Below are 22123 nucleotides of genomic sequence, written 5' to 3'. Positions count from 1 at the left end.
CAAATGTCTGGTTATGTAAATGTATTTCAGTTGTTTCCTGTAATTAGTTAATACTTCAGCTTTATCATGTACATTTTTTGAATATTCATTTTATTAAATTTACTGTTTGCTAAAGTATAAATTACTCTAAATTATAGGGATTTTCTGGTTACTTAACAGAAAACCCTTGCCGTTTTTGGCACAACCTTTTTGATCTTTTGGTCCTCGATGCTGTTCAACTTTGTACTCGTTTCGGCTTTCAAACTTTTGTATCTGTGCGTCACACATAGGTCTTGTGTGGACAAAATACACTTCTGGCGTATTAAAATTTTGAACTTGTTGCCTTTTGTTGGCTGTTGTTCGTGTGATTCTTTGTCAATTGTGTTCTCCAATTTATTTATATTGTAGTCCTGTGTTGTCATTTTGATGTTATATTTCACATGGCCATAAAAGTGCGAGGTTTGGCATGCCACAAAACCAGGTTCAACCCACCATTTTTTCCTTTAAAAATGCCCTGTACCAAGTCAGGAATATGGTCATTGTTATATTATAGTTCGTTTCTGTGTGTATTACATTATAACGTTGTGTCGTTTGCTTTCTCTTATTTTTGAGTGTAAATTCACATTGCGATAAGACGTGTCACGGTACTTGTCTATCCCAAATTCATGTATTTGGTTTTGATGTTATATATATATGTTATATTTGTTATTCTCGTGGGATTTTGTCTATGTGTGTTACATTTTAGTGTTATGTCGTTGTTCTCCTCTTATATTTAATGCGTTTCCCTCGGTTTTAGTTTGTTATCCCGATTTTGTTTTTTGTCCATGGATTTATGAGTTTTGGACAGCGGTATACTACTGTTGCCTTTATTTATCATTATGAATCCACATTGTAATTGTAATGCATCTACATTGTAATTGTTGTAATCAATATTGTATTTGTCCAGATTGTAATCATTAAGCATTTCACATTGTAATTGTAATCGATATTATTGTAATTGTTGTAAAAATAAAGTAAAATCACAAAAAAATACTGAACTTAGAGGAAAATCAATTCGGAAAGTCCATAATCACATGGCAAAATCAAATAACAAAACGCATCAAAAACGAATGGACAAGAACTGTCATATTCCTGACTTGGTACAGGCATTTTCAGATGTAGAAAATGGTGGATTAAACCTGGTTTTATAGCGCTAACCCTCTCACTTCAATGATGACAGTCTCAGTCAAATTTCGTTATATTTACATTGATCCGTTAACTTAACCATGTTAACAGATACAATAAATAAAATAGTCAAAATATGGGTACATCAGTCATCATCGTATAACAATTATAAAAGGAACAATTTAACAGAACACAAAAAACATCTATCTACAAACACATTCAATGATCTGTGTGTCTGACGTCAGAAAATTTTATACGTCACATAGATTTGTCGTTCAATGTGCATACATTTTTAAATTTACATAGGCAATGTAAGCATATAGGGTTAAAAAATCAAAAGTATGTAAGAATAAAGGAGTAGGTCCGGTAAGGACCGATTTTGGCCTTAAATTTCAGATTCATCTAACGAAAGATTTTGACCACTTTTTAAACACTTAAGTGTCTATTTTATTTGATTCAATTAGTTTATGTGAAAGATTTTAACTAACTTGGTCATTAAAAACGACCCAATTCAAGCTCAAATATGAAAAATCTACCAAATATGCCGAAAAATGTCACTTTTCAGATGGTTTTTGTCAAAAATGAAAGTGGCCGCATCCGTGTTCATCCTCAACCTTTATATATGTTATGTATTATCATCAAATACAACTTACATTTCAATTTCAAGGATGAACACGAATGCGGCCACTTTCGTCTTACACAGAAACTGTCTAAAATTTAATTAAAATGCTAGAATATTGAAGATTTCAGTAATTTAGCATGACTTAATGGTGCTAGTGCATTGCATAGTCAAAACAGCCCATATTTATGTAGCAGAAGCATTCTAATGTCCAATAAATAACTAATAGTTTACATTTTAACAATTTTGTAAAACTGCTATATTTTGGGGCCAAAAAAGGGTCTTACTGAACCTACTCCTTTCAGAAATAGACCGAGATTGAAAATAGTCCAAAAGTTATATATAGAATTTATAAGAATCCACACATAGTTAATTCCACTACGCGATTGAATTGTCAATGTTATGAGGGGGAGGACAGGGGTAAGGGAGACAAGGAGAAAGGGGGTAGGAGAAAGGAGAAAGGGTGTAGGAGAAAGGAGAGGAAGGCTGTGAGAAAGGAGAAAAAGTTGGAGAAAGGAGAAAAAATAAAATATCTCTCCTTTTAAAAAAATTTCTAATATTTCAAGAAAAAATATCTCAAAAGGAGATGTTTTATTCTAATGGGAGAAAGGAGAACGGGGGTAGGAGAAATGAGAAGAGAGGTGGGAGAAGGGAGAAGGGTAAAAGTATGTTAACTTTACCAAACGACTTGACATATACCAAACTGACATATAACACCTGTCCTTCCCCTCATGTTATGAATCCCCATTCAGCGTTATCGACGTGCACTTTGTAATTAATTGTTACAAATCTGCATTTTAATTATCAGGAATAGTTTTACATATTGTGAATCCACATCTTACTGGTTATAAATCCAAATTGAAATTTGGAAATAATATCAAGACTTCTGAAAACGGCTTAATATCATGTTGCATATGAAGAACTCTATGATATATCTGCAGCTGGCTATTTAGTATGGCAAGCCGTTCTCGTCAAATTATTGGCGAGGTGTCTGGGGGCCGCTCAAGGCCCCCAGAAGCTCTGAGAAAGATAACGCATTCTGAGCGATTCCCGGACTCTTTCTTACAAAGAAACGCAAATAATTTTTAGCTATTTTTTCGACAATATTCTGATCTCAAAGCAAAAACATAGATTCATTGTTATTTAAGACTTTAAGGTTTTAGGCAGAACATTAAAAGACCGATTTGTAGGATAAAGCAAAGATCGTAATTTTCATAATAATTAATACCGGATCTGTCTATCTGTTCTTGTCTTGTATTGTGCTGACTTGTGATTTTTTTATGACTAGACTTAGATATAATGATAGTGCAGTCTGAGTAATGTACTTTAAGCACTAGTACTGCTTAGGTCTACCCTATAGGGACCATATTGGATCATATTGACTTTGTTTTACGGTATTTATGATTCTTTCATTAGTGAAGACCCTCCAGCAACTATCAAGATGAAGAACAGGAATAAGAACTTTGACCATTGATCATTTGTTTTTTTCTTTCTATACATTGACATTGTGTGCGATTAGCTCCCGTGCACGTGTACTTCATATTCCGTTATTGTCTGTTAAAGGGTCTGAACAGGACTTAATGCAAATTTAACCTTTGAATGTAAAAGATTATATGGCAATACTTTGATGGTTTTTTTTCAAAAAATGATTTGATACCGGGAAATTGGTAAACTTACTTTAATTTAAACCATTGACTTCTGTAGCAGTTATGAGTCTTTGAAGCATGCTCACAAACGTTATTTTGATGATATTAATTTCTAACTAGCCATTTTTTTGTTGTTGCTTTGACCTGCATTTGAGGAAATATTCTCAAATAATTGATATAGAATGACACAGAAGTTTACTATCTAGCTCATCTAGCCCCAAACTTCATGTCAGGCATTGCCATTTACTAATAAAATTGAGAATGGAAATGGGGAATGTGCCAAAGAGACAACAACCCGACCATAGAAAAAAAAACCCAAAAAAAAACAACAGCAGAAGGTCACCAAGATAACTTGCTTCTTGCAAGACACTTTCCGTGGAAATTTGATATGAAAACAATCTTTTGTTTTAGTTTTTTTTTTTTGGAATTTAAAACATGAGGCATTTGCCTCATTTGCCTCAATGTAGTTACGGCCCTGTCATCTATACTTGTGTTGACTATCATTCTCTATATAATATGTATTGTAGCAGCCCATTTTTCATTATTTTTTATTTTGTTGTATCTATTTTCTCTATTATGTTTGTTTCTTCCTTAATTATACTAATATGATTCTTTGATCTGTAACACCATCTAGACCCTCAAGCATATAAAAGAATATATATGGAAGAGTCGATAAATTTTAAGTGTATCGTCACAAGTGGTAAAGTTACTGTCTGACAATATCAACGTTTTTCTATCTTGGCATTTCTTAACATGTAATTTGTGCATTATCATATTATTATCACAGGGACTCGGTTAGCAGATTAAAATTTTGTAAATCAATGTTTTTAATTAATTTTTTATTATTTCCTGTCTATTTGCATTACTATATTAACGTATTTAACGTTGCCATCACTATTTCTTTGTTTTCTGGCAATGTGCAGTTTACTATCCATATCCATATACTGAAAAAACTATGTGCAGTTTACTATCCATATCCATATACTGAAAAAACCTATGTTTTTTCAGTATATGGATATGGATAGTAAACTGCACATTGCCAGAAAACAAAGAAATAGTGATGGCAACGTTAAATACGTTAATATAGTAATGCAAATAGACAGGAAATAATAAAAAATTAATTAAAAACATTGATTTACAAAATTTTAATCTGCCGCAGTAACCGAGTCCCTGTGATTATTATAAAGAAATGTCAGAGTATAAAACAAACGCGGCAATTTTTTCCCTATATGGAGGTGTTCCTTCATTATTGGAGGACGATTTGTTAACAGGTTAGATAATTTAAAAAGACAAATGGTCATGTGACTAAATGTCGCGCTTCAGCGACTTTGTGATCAATGGAGCACAAAATCAATCAGTAGGTTAGATACTGAAGCTGTGTGCTGAAAGGTGATGTGATAAAACTTTGATATTTGGCTTTGATATTAAATGACAAGCATTTTATATGCAACCAGAAGCTTGCATATATCATAAGGTAAGTCTAGTTATTTAAAAAAATAAAATAGTTAATTAGTGTATTATTGCAAAATATTTCTTAATTTAGCTTTAGATGTTTTCAAATCGTTATCAATATCAAAATAAGATAAACTGAAAGTGTCAACCCGTAGAATATTAAATAGATGCATAAAATATCATCAGTAACTTTTATTTTATTTTCTTATCCCATTTTAAATAAAAACAGATTTAAACCTTAAATACAATCATGACAATTGGATTTGTTTATATATTTACTAATTTGATTGGTGTTGTTTCCTAATACTATGTTAATTGCATCTTGGAACATTTATACTAATTTTCCCAATTTGACATTTCTCCTTATCTGGGAATATTATACTAATATGTAGTCCCAGTACTAGACTTGCTACATGTCCCTTCCTAATTATTATTTTTTCAATTTTGCCCCTTTAATAATTTTACTGCTATTATAACTAGGAGATTACAATTATACTGACATCTGCAGGGCAATCAGTAGGCCGGCAATTATCAGTAAACATATAAATTAGTAAGAGAGAAATATTAGAAAGGGAATTGTAGCAAGTCTATCCCAGTACTAATGTAAAGTCCTATATATATGCAATACTAATTTAGGTTTGGTCCTTATACTTAGTACAGGAAGGCATTTCACCCATTGAAACAGAATGTCCATTCAAGGATATTTATAGTAAATTTTACTATACAAATCCTTGGTCGCTCTAAAGACATGTTATACATGTAGGTAAGAAAATCTGTAAGAAATATGAGAACTGCTATAATTGTCATTTTTCTTGCTAAGACACCGAGCTCAGGGTCTTGTATTGGAAATAGAAAGATTCTATTTAGAAACATTTAAATGTATTATTATAATGTCTGTTTCCAAGTAGTTTTTAGTAGATGTCAATAGCTATGAGGACCTTGTACAATGCCACTATAACATGCATGTCATTATGCTTTTCCTTTAATATTTACCCTAATACCAGATTATTTTTGAAAAATTAAATGTTTGTGATCACAGGATTTGCAATTTCTGTGGAATTATAGTTTTGCCATTTCAAATTTGTCATATAACATGTATAAAGACATTACAAATAGATTCAGGAATTGAAGTGACACATAAGCGCAATATTTTGCTTCAGTATCATAACTTATTAAAATATGATAAATCATTTAAGGGAAAAATACATAAAAAGTAGAAAAAACAGTCACTAATCAAATTTTTCTCATTATAGCATTCGATTGAATTAGAAGAAAAGAAATGAGCTAGGTATCAATCTTTAGTAATAGGTGCTCTCCACCTAAAATTTGCAAAGCATGGGTTGAGCTTAAAAAAGAATAATTTGATAATTTTACCTCAAAATAATTTTCTCCTCTAATTAATTTTCAGATTCTTATGATTGTCTTGCTTTAAAAGGTAAAAACAAACAAAGGGATTGAACTTAAACAACTTTACTATAATGTTCTTTTCGTAATCTTCATGTTTGATATTTCCCTTGCCTTATATGCATATGTTTTTAACAACACGGAAAATCAGAATTAAGCAGTATTTATATTTAGTGTTTTTATAAATTTAGAAACACGTCAGAGGGAATTCCCCAGTTTTGATAAAAATGTGTAAAGGTGTAACTACAACACCCCTTCAGGCGAAATGGAGTCTTCCATATTATCGCTTCGAGTTGTCTCCCTTCCGGAAGTAACTTCCGTCAATTCTGAATACAACACGTCAAGAAAAATTAACTTGTTCTGTCGATAAACATCGTATTATATAAAAAACTTAATTTAAACTGTGGAATGTGTACAGAAAGGAGTCATGACCACTGACCCAAAGGAAATTAAATATTTAAAGAGTTAGAAATGGGGTTCCTCCTAGAATTAACATAGGAAAATAGGTGATAAGATACGAAGTGAAATACCTTCTCTCACTCTGAGTCTCAGTGACTGCTGTGGAAAGTAAAACTTGGAATTGATAGTACAAAATAAAACACAATAAGTACATTGTTCAAACACTTGTATATATATCCGGGATTGGCTATTTTGTAACTATTCAGATTACGTAAATTACATTTTACATGTGCAGTTGAATAGACAACTTTCGAGTTCGATGCATTTCCGTCAAAAACTCTGGTTTTAGTGAACGTCATTTGTGCGTTTAGGGGCGTCGTCACTTCCATTCCAATGTTGAGGGAGTGGTTGGAAAACTATAATTCTATATTGTACGAATTATACGACAAATTGAATTCTCAAAATTGACAATCAGCATTGATTACATTAGGGAATTGTCATTAAGTACCTACAGAACAACCATTATTTCTAGTTTATCCTGCACAATGACGATCACCAAGACGCTTGATGAACGTAAATAGTGCAGGGATACAGGCGACCCCCTCTATCTGGTAAATGATGTCATAAAGGCGCGTATAATTGACGAGTTTTTTTCCGGTGACGGATGAACTCGAAAGTGGTCTATTAGTTTTGAAAATAATATTATCCAGCTACATGTATACATGTGTCAATGAAAACAATTGTAATCGTATCCCTCAGAGCAATCTGTTCTGTGATTAAGTCTTAATTTGGTTTGAACCCACACCATCCTGCACTTGAGGCAAACACAAGATAATGGCAGCGATTATAAAACTACCTAAGAGTAAGCCTCAGTATAGGATTAACAAAACATTGAAGAAAATAAAAATACATATTTTGGATAAAACATTTGCAACCTAAGATACATGAATTATTTGATAGTATATATTATTTTTTTGGTGTAATTGTTCAGAATTTAAAGAGGACAATGTAGAATTTACAAATTATTTAAATTATAGACCTTTATTATAAGCTTTGACAAGGCGGTCACATTTCATGATCTTCCAACTGCACAATATTTGCTGTAAAACCATCTTAGCAAGTCAAGGGTTAAAATTCAGCCCCCCCCCCCCCCCCCCCTCTCTGAGTGAGGAGACTAAATCATGGCTAGAGAAGATGCTGTAAGCATTAAATTCTAAATTTATACACTTGATTTACAGAATCTTTGAAGACCTCTAATTAATGTCAAATGAGAGACATTGAGTGATTTCTTATTGATTGAAAGCTTCTTATAAATAACATTCTGCCTTGTGAAATTGTTATTACATTCGCTTTATTTGTCATACCAGAAGAATTCATCTTTATTAAAAATTTTGCATAACAAATGGTAATGACTGAACTTACTTCACAATCTGGAGGATGTATGAGGGTACAAATGCCCTTTACCATCAGACGTTAAACAGTCATTTTTGAATAAAGTTAGATTCTAATTGGTTAAAATTTTAACTTGATTTGTCAAAATATCCTCATAGTGATTCGTGAGAGGTCTCAAATAATTATCTTTATTTTTGGAAAAATTAGCATGATTTGTCAAAATCAGTTGTTTCTTTATTATCTTCTGAAAGAAAATGCACATTTTACCATCATGCACCAAAAATAACTGTTAACTTCATTCAGCATTTTTTTTACGGTTATTCCTCATGAAGTTACTGTAATATTTGTCCAATGGAGACAACTTCGAGAATATTTGGAACTTATTTTATGAAGGAGCTTCTGTTTTATGATGCCTCTAGACAGGGTATCTATCGCCTGGCGGTCTCCATTTTTCGCTCTAGAGACCCTTGTTATGGTGGATTTGGGTTTCAAAGTTTCTGATTGTTAAATTTGATTAGATTATTAAATATCAACAACAATTTTGACATATATATAAAGCATATGTACTTTAACAGTAACAGAGATGCCATTTCCTACACAATTATTGTCAGATGATAGCCTGTTTGTAAATTGTAAGAATCCTTTTTTCTAGAAATACTTCAAAAGAATTGATGATAACAAAATGCTGTATAAAAGTGAGACAGCTGGAAGACAAACTAGTGTCATTGATATACAGGATATTGATATAAGAACGAAGGAAAAGTACTGACCTATCTTATTTTAACAGCTTTCATTATCAAATTATTTAAATTTATCCCACCATTTTGAAAATGTAGTAGGCAAATGCTAAAAAATCTCTTGAATTACTATTTTGAGCTCAAATTATCATTCTGGTGGAGCATTTTTATTCGGTTACTAGGCCTGAATATTTCTAAATGAATTTTAAAATATCTATTTAGTTTTGGAGAACTTCAGTTAGACAAAGTATTTGAACTACAATGTATATTCATGTAGATATTGCAGGTTCCTTTACTGCTCCAAAGAAAGAGGAAAGGTGGTGCGATAGTTTCCTTTGATTATAGTAACAAAATCAAAAGTATATATTTTATTAGTTTTAACTAATTTACTTTTTTTCAGGTTTTCAGGAGGGGAAATCAAGAGATCCTTCTTCAAACAACACCTCCTCATGTAGACATCATTCCAATATAAAAGATGGGAGGGGCACAATCCTCCAGACGGGAATCTTTTGATCTGGCTGGTGAAGGTAGGCATCTTAATTGTTTTAAATAGTTTCTTTTGTAGGAGTTAACAAAAACACATGTCCATAAGGCCTTTGGGGACACCTCACCATCAATATTAATCGATGACTGCATTTGTCCATAAACAAAATGAACACATAAAAGGTGGGAAAATTAAAGTATGTTAAAATAATTAATAGAACAACGTTACATTGAAATTTTTTAAGGAGACTAAATTTGCTTCTTTTACTACCTCTATTGATTTTGATTCTTAACAACCAAATTGTAAGGATGATAGTGCAATTTTTCGAAAGGAAGATTTCAACTTCACAACTAGGAATTTTAAATTCATCCAATAGTTTCCTTGTGAGCCCTGCAGCAACCCTTTATCAAGGAAATCACAATTTAGAAAATTCAATTTCTGTTATATTGTGTATGCTGGAAGATATATACCGGTACTCAATATGATGTTGCTGCCGATATGTTGCATAGAAATGGAAAGTTCACAATTGGGAGCTGAAATCTTCTTTTATGTTGTAGAATTTTGTTCTCCACAGACCCAAAATGGTGCTTTTGATGAAATTTAAAGGAAAGAAATAGTATCTCTTTCTCGATAATAACTTGTGAGCTTTGGAGAGGTTTTGTCTCCTTCTAACATGTCTTCTGCCGTGGACCCACTGGGGCAAATCAGACTCTACGTGAGGTTTCAGATATACACGTTAAATTGGCATAGCTATGCCACTGGATTTTGAGAAAAATCCTGTTTATTCATAAAAAAAAAAAAATTCAAAATGAAAGTTTAAATAATTACCATTATAATTCTGTCGCATTTTTCACAATATTAAAAACATCGCCATAATTTCTGAATTTACTGTATTCAAATTTTTTTTGTGTATATTATAAAATAGATATATTGATTTTTTCGTTAGAGGTTTAACATCAAGTTGCAAATATTACATGCATTATGATAAACATGATCAAACATATTTTAAACACATTTTTCATATTTCGTGCTGACCAGTTTTTTTACATACTTCAATATGCTGCTGATGTTAAATTCTTTGGCTTAACCATGCAAGTCACGGACTGAACTGCCATCTTCTTGTACTTTCGTTAAGCACTTTACCATGAGACGATGAATTAAAAACAGAAATTGTTCAGAAAAAGAGATGATTAGCCGACAACAGACAAATTTGTTCTTATTGAATTTTTTTCTTACGAAACAAGCAATATTGTTATTTGATTAAAACAAAAAAGTTAGATGCGTTGAACCAGTGAGTAATTTGTCTTTCTTAATTGTATTTAAGGACAAACTTGACAAGATTGAGTAATTCAGAATTAATGATATGTTTTATTGAAAGGTTATACATTTCATTTCCATATGTGTAAATTGAAAAATATCGTTTGCCGTCAACTACATGTATAATTCAGATAAAATTTGTTATTCTCATATATCCTATTCTGGCATTTCAATCTAAAATAACAGATGCATATATCCAATATGAAATTTTAAAGAGACATGCATTGCACACATGGGAATTTTATGCAATTAAATCTAGATAATAAATTAATGGAAAAATAAATCTTGAAATCATTGGCAGGTATTTGCTGCAGAATGAAATTGAACGAATATTTACACATGATTGGAATATGCTTGTTTGCCTTGATTTAAGTAAATCATGATTATAGGTTGCGATTGTTGATTTTTTCCTCATCAGGTTTATAAAAGGTCAGAAACTGACATTTTGTTATTGAAGAGAAATTGATTATGAGAGACAGAAAATTAATATTTCTTTGACCTGGAGATTTTTATTAGTCTTTGTTGATTTAAGATGCAATTTATTACTTGGAGGATTATGTAAATATTTATAGAAATCATGTAATTGTATTTGCTTTGATTAAATGTATTGTATCTATGCTGAAGCAATTGCACATTGGAAATTAAATTGAAATATTTGGAATGGATGGATGCTCATTAAAAGTTAAATCTTCTTTTGAAATGATTAAAGAAATAACACATACATATGAATGGAGAATCAATTTATTTAACTGTGGAGTCTTGAGGGGGGCAGGACCTTTGTTGGGATTGGATGTTATTAAGCTCTGGAGTTCAGGATTGATTCTTATGGGATCCTGGAATTCTTTTTTCGAATTTCAGGATGTCAGGATTTTAATTTCTTTAAATTCTGGATTAAAGATTTCATGTTTTTAAGCCCGGGATTTTGGGCCCCTCCTATCCCCCTTCAGTCTTAACAGATCTTCTTAAGTAGTCTGGGTGAAATGATGAGGTTATACCTTACAGTGTATCAAAATGGTCCCAATAAACATCAACTTTACATATATAGATTCTGAGATTCATTATTACTACCCTACAAATTTTTTTTTTTGGTCTTTTTAGTGAAAATAAAGTATATTATTAAGACAAACTCTGAAGTCAGCAGTAAAAAGGTTATGTCTACTTTGGAAAGTTATTTGACATTTGTTTTAAAATATTATTTTTCAAATTTCATAATTATAAAAAAGAAGATATGGTATGATTGCCATTCAATGAGACAACTCTTCATTTGAGACCAAATGACACAGAAACTAACAAATTAAGGTTGCCATACAGGCTTCAACAATAAGCAAAGCCCATACTGCATAGTCAGCTATAAAAGGCCACGAAATCACAAATGTAATGCAAATAAAACAAGCCAATTAACTGCCTAAATTAATATACAAAAAACTGGCAACAAACGACCACTAAGTACTGAATTACAGGCTTCTGACTTTGGCCAGACACATATATACAGAATATGGCGAGGTAAAACATGTTAGCGGGATAAGTATGTTTTAAAGGATACTTTTCAATTTCCAGTCATTTGATTTCTAAGAAATATTATCTGAATGTAATGCAACAGTAACTGTTGCTAAGCCTTTTGAAGCTAATTTGTAGAAGGCATATACATTATTCTGTTGAAAATCTCAAATAAATCTTTTCTATAAATCATCTATGTATCATTTGACTTTAAAGGAAACTTTCATTCACATGAATACTTTTGTTTTCAGGCATAACAAGTCTGAAAATTGTTTATCCATCATCATTTGTACATGTATGTATGCATGTATCGATTGTTGAACAAAGCCATCAAAACATTAAAGATAGATTTAGACATAATTTTCTGAAGATTCATCAATAAAGTCCTTGTTACTAATCATAGAGGTGTTTTGTGATGTATGTATCTTAGCTATTTGTGCATCTAAAATACTGTAATATAAAAAAGAAGATGTGGTATGATTGCCAATGAGACAACTATCCACAAAAACCAAAATGACACAGACATTAACAACTATAGGTTACTGTACGGCCTTCAACAATGAGCAAAGCCCATACCGCATAGTCAGCTATGTAAACCTATTTACTTTTGCATATTTTTTGCATTTATCTCTTTCTAGCTGACTTCACAGTAATTTATTTGGGTGCTTTTCTCTATGTGTTGGTGTATTCAGTTAAAAAAAGATAAAAGTTTATATTTGCATTATGTTTTTCTACTCAGAAAATTATTTTTGTAAGTTGACTTGCACATGTCTGTTGCCAGTTTACTGTTCACATCAAAGTTTGCTGGAGAATTTCTGTTAGGGTGAACAAATATACATCTACGTTGATAATTAAGTAATGTCAAAAACTTTAACTGCAAGAACTATTTCCAGAAAACTCAGAAGCAGATTAATATAGTGAGAAATCTAAGGAATTTGCCTATGTTTGAAAATTTTCTACTTGTCACCTATTTGCCTTTTTTCTAGGGTGTAATCTACAGTCCATTCCAATTTTTACCAACACCATGTTGATTTATCCACTCAAAAGTGTGTGTCTACTTTTTAAGAAAGTTTGGTGATGGGTTGTGAATAAAGTTGTTTGCTATGTCAAATACCTACTGAGTTTAGACATATAAATACATTTATACATCTATAGGCTTGTGTTGTGATGTATATATATTCATCCATACTTGAAAATCAATGTGATTTGACCCCAGGGGAATAACTAAGATCAATGTTCATAATAATGATTGTTCAAGAAATACCACTAAATTCATATTAACTGTATGATTAGCACAATGCTGTATGTTTAATTATGTATTATTTGCTAATAGTGGGGTCATTTATCGCCAATTGTTCTCAACTATCATCCACAGTCAATCTCCATACGATGTTCAATACAAGTTTTGTCCCAGAGGAGTATAGATGCTTAGTTCGCTTTCATTTGATTTGTTGAAGTGTTTTCACTTATATGATATTTGATGAAAGGTTGTATGTTATGCTAGTGAGCACCATGGATCTATAGTTAGTTTAACTTGACGATTGTGATGTGATAATCATTGCCTGCATAGTTACATTGGTCAATAATAATAGTTATTTACTTGTATAGAGTTTTTCTCAAGGTCATTGGTCAATAATTATAGTTATTTACTTGTATAAAGTTTTTCTGAAGGTCATATAGATTTGTAAGTATTTTTATACCAATTATAGTATTATTATACAGTGTTTCAACTTATCCTGTATAAAGCCTATTCCACAAATGTTTAGACAGATTAAGGAATATAAATCTTACTCAGTGAAGATATGTTTTTTCTCCAGTGTATAAAAAGAAGTGTTATTTTCTATAGACAAAGACTCATTTAGATTTTGACAATAAGAATTCTAGAACTATCAAATAATTGTCAGATTTTTATACGACCGCAAAAATTAAAAAAATTTTGGTTGTATATTGGTATCACGTTGGCGTCGTCGTCGTCGTCGTCCAAATACTTTTAGTTTTCGCACTCTAACTTTAGTAAAAGTGAATAGAAATCTATGAAATTTTAACACAAGGTTTATGACCACAAAAGGAAGGTTGGGATTGATTTTGGGAGTTTTGGTCCCAACATTTTAGGAATTAGGGGCCAAAAAGGGCCCAAATAAGCATTTTCTTGGTTTTCGCACTATAACTTTAGTTTAAGTAAATAGAAATCTATGAAATTTTGACACAAGGTTTTTGACCACAAAAGGAAGGTCGGGATTGATTTTGGGAGTTTTAGTTCAAACAGTTTAGGAATAAGGGGCCCAAATAAGCATTATTCTTGGTTTTCTCACAATAACTTTAGTATAAGTAAAATGAAATCAATGAAATTTAAAAAAAGGTTTATGACCACTAAAGGAAGGTTGGGATTGATTTTGGGAGTTGAGGTCTGAACAGTTTAGGAATTAGGGGCCAAAAAGGGGCCCAAGTAAGCATTATTCTTGGTTTTCGCACCATAACCTCAGTATAAATAAATAGAAATCTATGAAATTCAAACACAAGGTTTATGAGCATAAAAGGAAGGTTGGGTTGATTTTGGGAGTTTTGGTCCCAACAGTTTAGGAATAAGGGGCCCAAAGGGTCCAAAATTGAACTTTGTTTGATTTCATCAAAAATTGAATATTTGGGGTTCTTTGATATGCCGAATCTTACTGTATATGTAGATTCTTAATTTTTGGTCCCTTTTTCAAATTGCTCTACATTACAGTCCAAAGGGTCCAAAATTAAACTTAGTTTGATTTTAACAAAAATTGAATCCTTGGGGTTCTTTGATCTGCTGAATCTTAAAATGTACTTAGATGTTTGGTTATTGGCCCAGTTTTCAAGTTGGTCCAAATCAGGGTCCAAAATTAAACTTTGTTTGATTTCATCAAAAATTGAATAATTGGGGTTCTTTGATATGCTAAATCTAACTGTGTATGTAGATTCTTAATTTTTAGTCATGTTTTCAAATTGGTCTACATTAAAGTCCAAAGGGTCCAAAATTAAACTAAGTTTGATTTTAACAAAAATTGAATTCTTGGGCTTTTTTGATATGCTGAATCTAAACATGTACTTAGATTTTTGATTATGGGCCCAGTTGGTCAAGTTGGTTCAAATCAGGATCCAAAATTATTATACTAAGTATTGTGCAATAGCAAGAAATTTTCAATTGCACAGTATTCAGCAATAGCAAGAAATCTTCAATTGCACAGTATTGTGCAATAGCAAGAAATTTTCAATTGCACAGTATTGCGCAATAGCAAGAAATCTTCAATTGCACAGTATTGTGCAATAGCAAATATTTTCAATTGCACAGTATTGTGCAATAGGAAGAAATATCTAATTGCACAATATTGTGCAATAGCAAGAAAAATTCTTTACCATTCAGTGATAACAAGCACCTTTTGTTACATTTTAATATTTTATGATGTATTTAAATGAGTAGTTATTGTTGCAAACTCCATTAGAAATTTGAATTGAGATCAGTTTTGAAAAATGGGAAAGGGGGATGTGAAAAAAAATAGGGTGGGGTGGGGGTTAAATTGTTCTCATTTTCAGAATTCATAAATAAAGAAAATTTCTTCAAACATTTTTTTGAGAGGATTAATATTCAACAGCATAGTGAATTGCTCAGAGGCAAAAACAATATTTTAAGTTCATAAGACCACATTCATTCTGTGTCCGAAACCTATGCTGTGTCAACTATTTTATCACAATCCAAATTTAGAGCTGAATCCAGCTTGAATGTTGTGTCCATACTTGCCCCAACCGTTCAGGGTTCAACCTCTGCGGTCGTATAAAGCTGCATCTGGTTTATATGGTCAGGGAAGGATTTTTAGGGAGGTATACAGCTTCCCCTCTTCATTTATGGTTACTATAGGCTTTTTACCAGTTCTAGTACAAATTCTGATTAGTTAGGGATGCAGGCCACCATTTTTCAAAATCGTTGATCAGCATCTGATGGTGCCACCAGGTGGCTATAAGCTGCATGATGACTGTAGTATTCTATTAATAAGTATTAGATACACCTACAAGATATTTTCCTGGAAGAAATCTTTCCAAAAATTCAGTCTATTTATTGCTATAGCTAATGTGACTTTAACCTTTGACATATTGACACCAAAATCTATATAGACCTTATTCTTACAAATAGGCATTTACCAGCGAAGTTGAAAGAGATGTTGGACAAATGATATTGAATCCTGATTTGTGCCAAAAATTTTGTCTTTTGATAGTTGCTGTCACTTTGACTTTTGGTCTATAAGCCAAACAATTTAAAGGAATCTTTTCGAGCCAATGAGGCATTAACAAGCAAGGTTTGGTGAATGATGGTATTAAATTTTTCAGGAATGCCATAGTGTCTCATCAACTGCCACAGCACATCTCTATCTAAGCTGTCAAAGGCTTTGGTAAAGTCGACCAAAAACGGAATAGAGTGATGAATTGAACTCTTGTGATTGTTCGAGGATGACACGTAAGGTTGCTATTTGGTCTGCACATGATCAGTTTTGTCTAAATCCAGCTTGGTTGTCACAAAGCTTTTCATCTATTGCATTTTTGAGTCGGTTTAACATAACTCTATTTAAAACTTTCCCTGGAACTGATAGCAGCATTATTCCTCTATAGTTGTCACAAATGCGTAAGTTGCCCTTCTTTGGAAGCTTTACCATGTGTCCTTCTTTCCATTCTAGCAGGACCTCTTCTTCTTCCCAGATCTTTCCAAACAGCTCATATAGCATTTGAGTTGATGTTTCAATGTCTGCTTTCAGTGCTTCTGCAGGTATGTTGTCAGGACCTGGAGCTTTGTTGTTCTTTAGCATTTTTATGGCTTTCTTTATTCCTTTTGTTGATGGTCTTTTACAGTCTACTGCCAAAAGCTCTTCCGAGGGTGAGATGTCAGCTTTTCTAACAGGTGGGTCCTGGTTCAGCACATTCTTGAAATGCTCAACCCATCTTTTCATTTGCTCTTCATGTGTGTTGAGTGTTTTCCCTTCTTTGCTATTGACTGGTCTACTTGCTTTCTGGAATTTCCCTGTTAGAAGTTTTGTCATACAGAGCTTTGATGTTGTTTGCTCTGGCTGCTTCTTCTGCTTCTGTTGTCAGTTTGTCTACAAATGCCCTCTTATCTCTCCTTGCACTGTTCCTGACATCCTTGTTAGCTATAGTATACTCTCTTGGGGCTGATTGTTTTGCTGATCTTGTTTTGCTGTTGTTCAGGATATTTTTTATATTTTCCTTTTTTTCTACTTTTACAAGTGTTTCTGGCGTTATCCATTCCTGATGTTTTCTATTTTTTAAACCAATTGATGTTTCGCAAGCTGTCGTGAAAGCATTTTTAATCTCTTGCCAGTGATCTTCTATTGAAATTATTTCCTCTGCTGCATTCTGAAATGTTGAGAAGCGATTTTTTAGCTCTATCTGGAATTCTGATTTCTTTGTTTTGTTTTCCAACATTGATATGTGAAATCCTTTTCCTGTTGATTCAATATTTTGGTGTTTCTTCAGCTTCAATTTGACTTTAGCTACAATAAGGGGGTGGTCAGTGGCAGAGTCAGCTCCTCTTTTAACTTGGACATCTTGTAAACTTCTCCTAAACTTCTTGGAGATGTAGACATGCTCTATTTGGTTTTCAGTGTTCATGTCTGGATATACCCATGTTGCTACATGTATATGACATTTTTTGTGTGGGAAAACTGTTCCATCGATGACCAGATTGTGATTTGCACAGTGGTTGGCAAAGAGCTCTCCATTCTCATTCATTTCTCCTAGCCCATGTCTTCCCATCACTTGTTCATAACCGGTGTTGTCGCTTCCTACTTTAGCATTTAGGTCTCCCATTAAGAATGTGATGTCTTTAGAGCTACATTTCCTGGTGGTTTCTTCCAGCAATTGATAGAATTCTTCCTTGATATTGTCCTCTGCATCATTTGTAGGGGCATAGCATTGGATGATGTTTAATGATATCCTTTTATTTTTGGTCTTGAATTTTGCCATGATGATTTTTGCACTTATTGACTCCCATCCAATTAATGTTTTCTGAGCTTCTTTTGACAGCATATATAATGGCAACTCCTTCAGAATGTTGAGCGTTCTCCATATGTCCAGAGTATATAATCATCTCTCCTGATGTTAGTTTTGATTGTCCTGCATCATTCCATCTTGATGGTCATTTGGTTTAAAAGAAAAAAATCCTAAAACCAACATTGTTATTCTGCCAATAGCTGCTGTGGCTAAGATCTTTGTTCTCAAAATCAATGGGAATCTGTCTCATCCCTTAAAGCAGTATCAAAAGACTGTGGTATAGTATGACATATGCTTTGGAAGATAACATTGAAAACTACAAAATTTGCTTAAATATGAGAATGAAAACAACACGTTATTAATTTAATGTGTCCGTAGAGCTTTTCTGGATTCACCTCCATCAGGAAAGCTCAAAGTTAAATATTTGAAAGTCAAGGATTTATCTGAATCTAAACAGTTGAAGAGCTATATGACAAAAAGTACCTAAAAAATAGCCAAATTCATTATATGAGTCTTGCAATAGCTGTTGTGACCTTGACCTTTAATCTATTGACTCCAAAATCAATGGAGGTTTCTCATCACCCATATGATAATATCAAGTCAAATATGGTACAGATATGTTCATAAGATTTAAACAAAAACCAAAATGTTGATAACAGGATGCTGTACGGTGACCAATAGTAGTTAATTTCTGTGTCATTTTGGTATCTTGTAGAGTGTTGTCTCATTGACAATCAAACCACATCTTTTTTTATATATACACCATATTCCTAGAAGTGCTTTGTCACAACTTCACTCAAAACAAGAAATGAGGAATGCAGCGCGCTATTTTAACATTTTTCAATGTTAAATGTACCGTAAATAAATTCAAGCAGTATAATAAAAATGAAATCCCAGCAAAATTAGGTTGGGAAAATTGATAGCTGTTGGTGGATCAAATTAGAATTAGGTCATAACAATTTGCAGCCATTTCAACAACACTTTCAAAGAATCAATGCTCTATAAAATATTTATGACTTTCTTAGACTTGATAAAGATGTCAAATAAATTATTTGTTAATCAGCACAAGTGTACAAAATTGAAGTCAGTGTTGATTTGAACAACAGAGACACGGATAAACAAATCATGTCAACACATTTCCTTTACAATTAGTACATCTAAGAAGGGACCAGTTTTAATGTGAAACATTTTTGGTTTAATTCATCCAATGGCCTTGATCTAAAACTGGAAACTGTTTGTCATGATTAAGTTCCAAAGCTTAGAGACAACTTGGCTTTTCACAGCTACCTAGTCATAAAAAAGCAGACTTGAACCACTGCATGAAGTGAACAACTCGAACAATTGAATACTCCAAGACCTTTCTTTTAGTTTGCAGATGATATACTATCAGTAATTTGATAGACAATTTTTTGTATTTTTAAAAGAATAGTCAAAATCATCTATTATAAACATTACCAATCGTAGAACCAAGGAAACCCAAATATTAAATTTGAAATTAAATGTATGTTTTTTTTGGTTTTTTTTATTCATATTTGATCGACCATCTGGGTTAAGCGGAATTTCAACAAGCAAGGTTTTTCAATCCACATCATTTGAATAGTTTTTACCGGAATATCACTTGTCATCTTTTTATTGCTGACTGCAGTATTACTTAACAGTCTTTTCTTAACAGAAAACTTAAATTACCTTATGAATAAAGCCATAAGATTGAAGTAATATACAACATATTTATTGTTACGGTGGCAGACAATACTTCATTGTACTTGAAATAGATAAAATAGTCATATAATAATGAAAAATTATGCAAGGATTTTCTTCAATTTCCTTTTGCCTGTCATTTTTCGAGACATCTGTAAAACATAGAGCAGAGATGTTGTTGCCCTTAGGGACCGACGTTTTTTCTCTCTCCGGTAGGATCGATATATAGGCTCAATCATCGTCAACATCAGTTGAGAAAAAGCACTAAATTATACAGAGATAGATCATTACACTTTATCAGAATTAAGAGAATGACATTCATCAATACAGTATTGTCAAAGGTTTATAAATTGCAGAGTATTAATTTAAATCTTTTGATATTTATAAGGTATTTTTTCTGTAATTACAGAGTTCACGTTTAATCTTAGTTAGTACTTTTACCTTTTTGATTGGCTCTACCTACTATGCTTGAAGATATATCTTTCAGTATTAACTTTAATTTGATTTTTGTGTGTATTGTAAAGTTGAGGAAATTGTTAGAACTTTTTACGCTTTCTTTTAGGTCATGGTGTCCTTTCTTAAACGTCATGGTGTCGTCTGCTCTTATTCAACTTACAATTTTAGATTTCTCCCTTGGTGTCTTCTTCCTCATTTTACTGAATGAAATAAAACCATATAAATTTTCAGATGGTTTTTGGGACTTTATATTACCCTAGCTGTATTTGGCATAACCTTTTCGATTAGAATTGTTGGTACATGTACTCAAACTCTTCAACTTGGTACTTTATTTGGCCGTTTTAACTTTTTTGATTTGAGTGTCACTGACGTTTCTTTTGTGGATAATTGAATAGTTTAATGGCTTCAAACATTGTCTGAAGAGTTGGAATCAGAATCAAAAGTAAAAAAAACCTTTTTGGTGGATCACAATCAAAAGTAAAAAAAACCTTTTTGGTGGATCAAGGACCTTAAATCAAAATACCCTAGGTCTCTATCACATTCGGTTTATAGGGTCGACCATTACTATATTTCACATACATAGGAGTTAACTCCAATGTAGTCTCAAGATCCCCTTAGGTCTATTTATTGTTAACTTCCTGAGAATATATCTATCAATTGGATAAATAGCAGTTCAAGTATCTTTTACACTTTCAAAGAAGTAGTGCTTTTATGAAACAAAGTGTTTGGGGAGATAACTCCTACTCGTTCAAGGGAAGCCAGTTTTAAAAGCATATGAACTGTTTGATAGTGTATACTAAATATCTAAGAAACATATTACAAAACTTTAAAAAATGGAAAGTCCTAATAATGTACGTTTGACACTTTTACTGAACTAGGCCCAAATGTTAGTTATTGCCATTATTTGGTTGATCTGTCATTTGTTAACTTTTCACAATTTATCATTCCCCTCTGAGACCACTTATCCAATTTTGAATCAAACTTTGCACATAAAGACAATTTTTGAATCTTCATGATAAGCTTAATTTCTTAAATCAAAAATTTATTCAAGATTGATATCAGTATTTCCAATGATTAAATAAGATCTCTTAAAAGCTTGAAATTTACTTAAATGTCAAATAGTCAGCTTTAATTAGCTCTTAAACTTCTGGAACAATTGAATTTAAAGGATTGTACATGATATTAACACATGTTTGATCATTAAATCACAAATTCTAGAAATTCTTACATAGAGGGTTCTCTAACTTAAACAATAAAACTTTTTAAATTTCCATGAAGGAAGATGAAGAAAGATTATAGGTATATTTAAGTATATTTTGGGGGATATTTCAAAATGTTGTTCCATGTAATCTTAATTAATCAAATGACTACTTTTCAATGGTGAATTTATACTGTTTGTAGCAAAAGTGAGCTGCATTTCTGTTAGACTACTTTGTGGGGTCAACAGCAAAGAGACAGCATCTCAATGACACAAAAACCAAATGACATTTAATGTCAATAATCAACAATAGAGAGGTGTCTTTATTCACCCCAAAATAACAAAAAATTTATGACCCCACTCATGGCAGGTCCTTATTACTTTAATCTCAAATCACAAGGATTTTCAAATTTCCTGCCTAATGTCTGTGGTTCTGGAAATTACAGACATTCTCCACCAATAAAACTGTCTGTCCTGATATAGTCATTATTACTTATAGAACTTTCAAATACTGACAATCAATTGATTAAATTCAAACGAAATCTTGTACAGATTTTCAGGAACGCTGTGACATGTAGGTGAAAAAAATACAAAATGAATAAAGGGATGTTTTGTGCATACTTAAATGAAACAGCAACCCAATATCAATAAAAGACACAA

At 32.2% G+C, this 22123-nt stretch overlaps 3 protein-coding genes across 3 annotated transcripts in view; 1 reads left to right on the top strand and 2 right to left on the bottom strand.

Annotated features, from left to right (window-relative positions):
- Positions 1 to 3824: 3824 nt before the first annotated feature.
- LOC139521850 (hephaestin-like) overlaps positions 3825 to 22123 on the bottom strand; it is a 331235-nt gene continuing 312936 nt past the window's right edge. The window contains exon 16 of the transcript XR_011664079.1: positions 3825 to 3905. The gene's annotated coding sequence lies outside the window, so the exon portion shown is untranslated. The remainder of the gene's footprint in view (positions 3906 to 22123) is intronic.
- The window catches only part of LOC139521852 (serine/threonine-protein kinase 32B-like), a 65997-nt gene continuing 48581 nt past the window's right edge, over positions 4708 to 22123 (top strand). Inside the window, exons 1-2 of the mRNA XM_071315512.1 lie at positions 4708 to 4882; positions 9193 to 9319. Coding sequence (XP_071171613.1) covers positions 9268 to 9319 — 52 coding nt within the window. The 5' untranslated portion in view covers positions 4708 to 4882; positions 9193 to 9267. The remainder of the gene's footprint in view (positions 4883 to 9192; positions 9320 to 22123) is intronic.
- On the bottom strand, positions 16829 to 21739 carry LOC139521853 (craniofacial development protein 2-like). Its single transcript, XM_071315513.1, has one exon. The coding sequence runs from the start codon at positions 18145 to 18147 to the stop codon at positions 17101 to 17103; it is 1047 nt and encodes a 348-aa protein (XP_071171614.1). The 5' UTR covers positions 18148 to 21739; the 3' UTR covers positions 16829 to 17100.

This window comes from Mytilus edulis, chromosome 4 (assembly GCF_963676685.1).
Source record: "Mytilus edulis chromosome 4, xbMytEdul2.2, whole genome shotgun sequence".
In the NCBI taxonomy this organism is placed as follows: Eukaryota; Metazoa; Mollusca; class Bivalvia; order Mytilida; family Mytilidae; genus Mytilus; species Mytilus edulis.
The sequence above is the reverse complement of the archived record's forward strand: the minus strand, read 5'-3'. Positions and strand labels throughout refer to the sequence as shown.

Coding starts and splice junctions, on each gene's coding strand:
- LOC139521853 (XM_071315513.1), bottom strand. CDS start 18,147: ATGCTGTCAAAAGAAGCTCAGAAAACATTAATTGGATGGGAGTCAATA.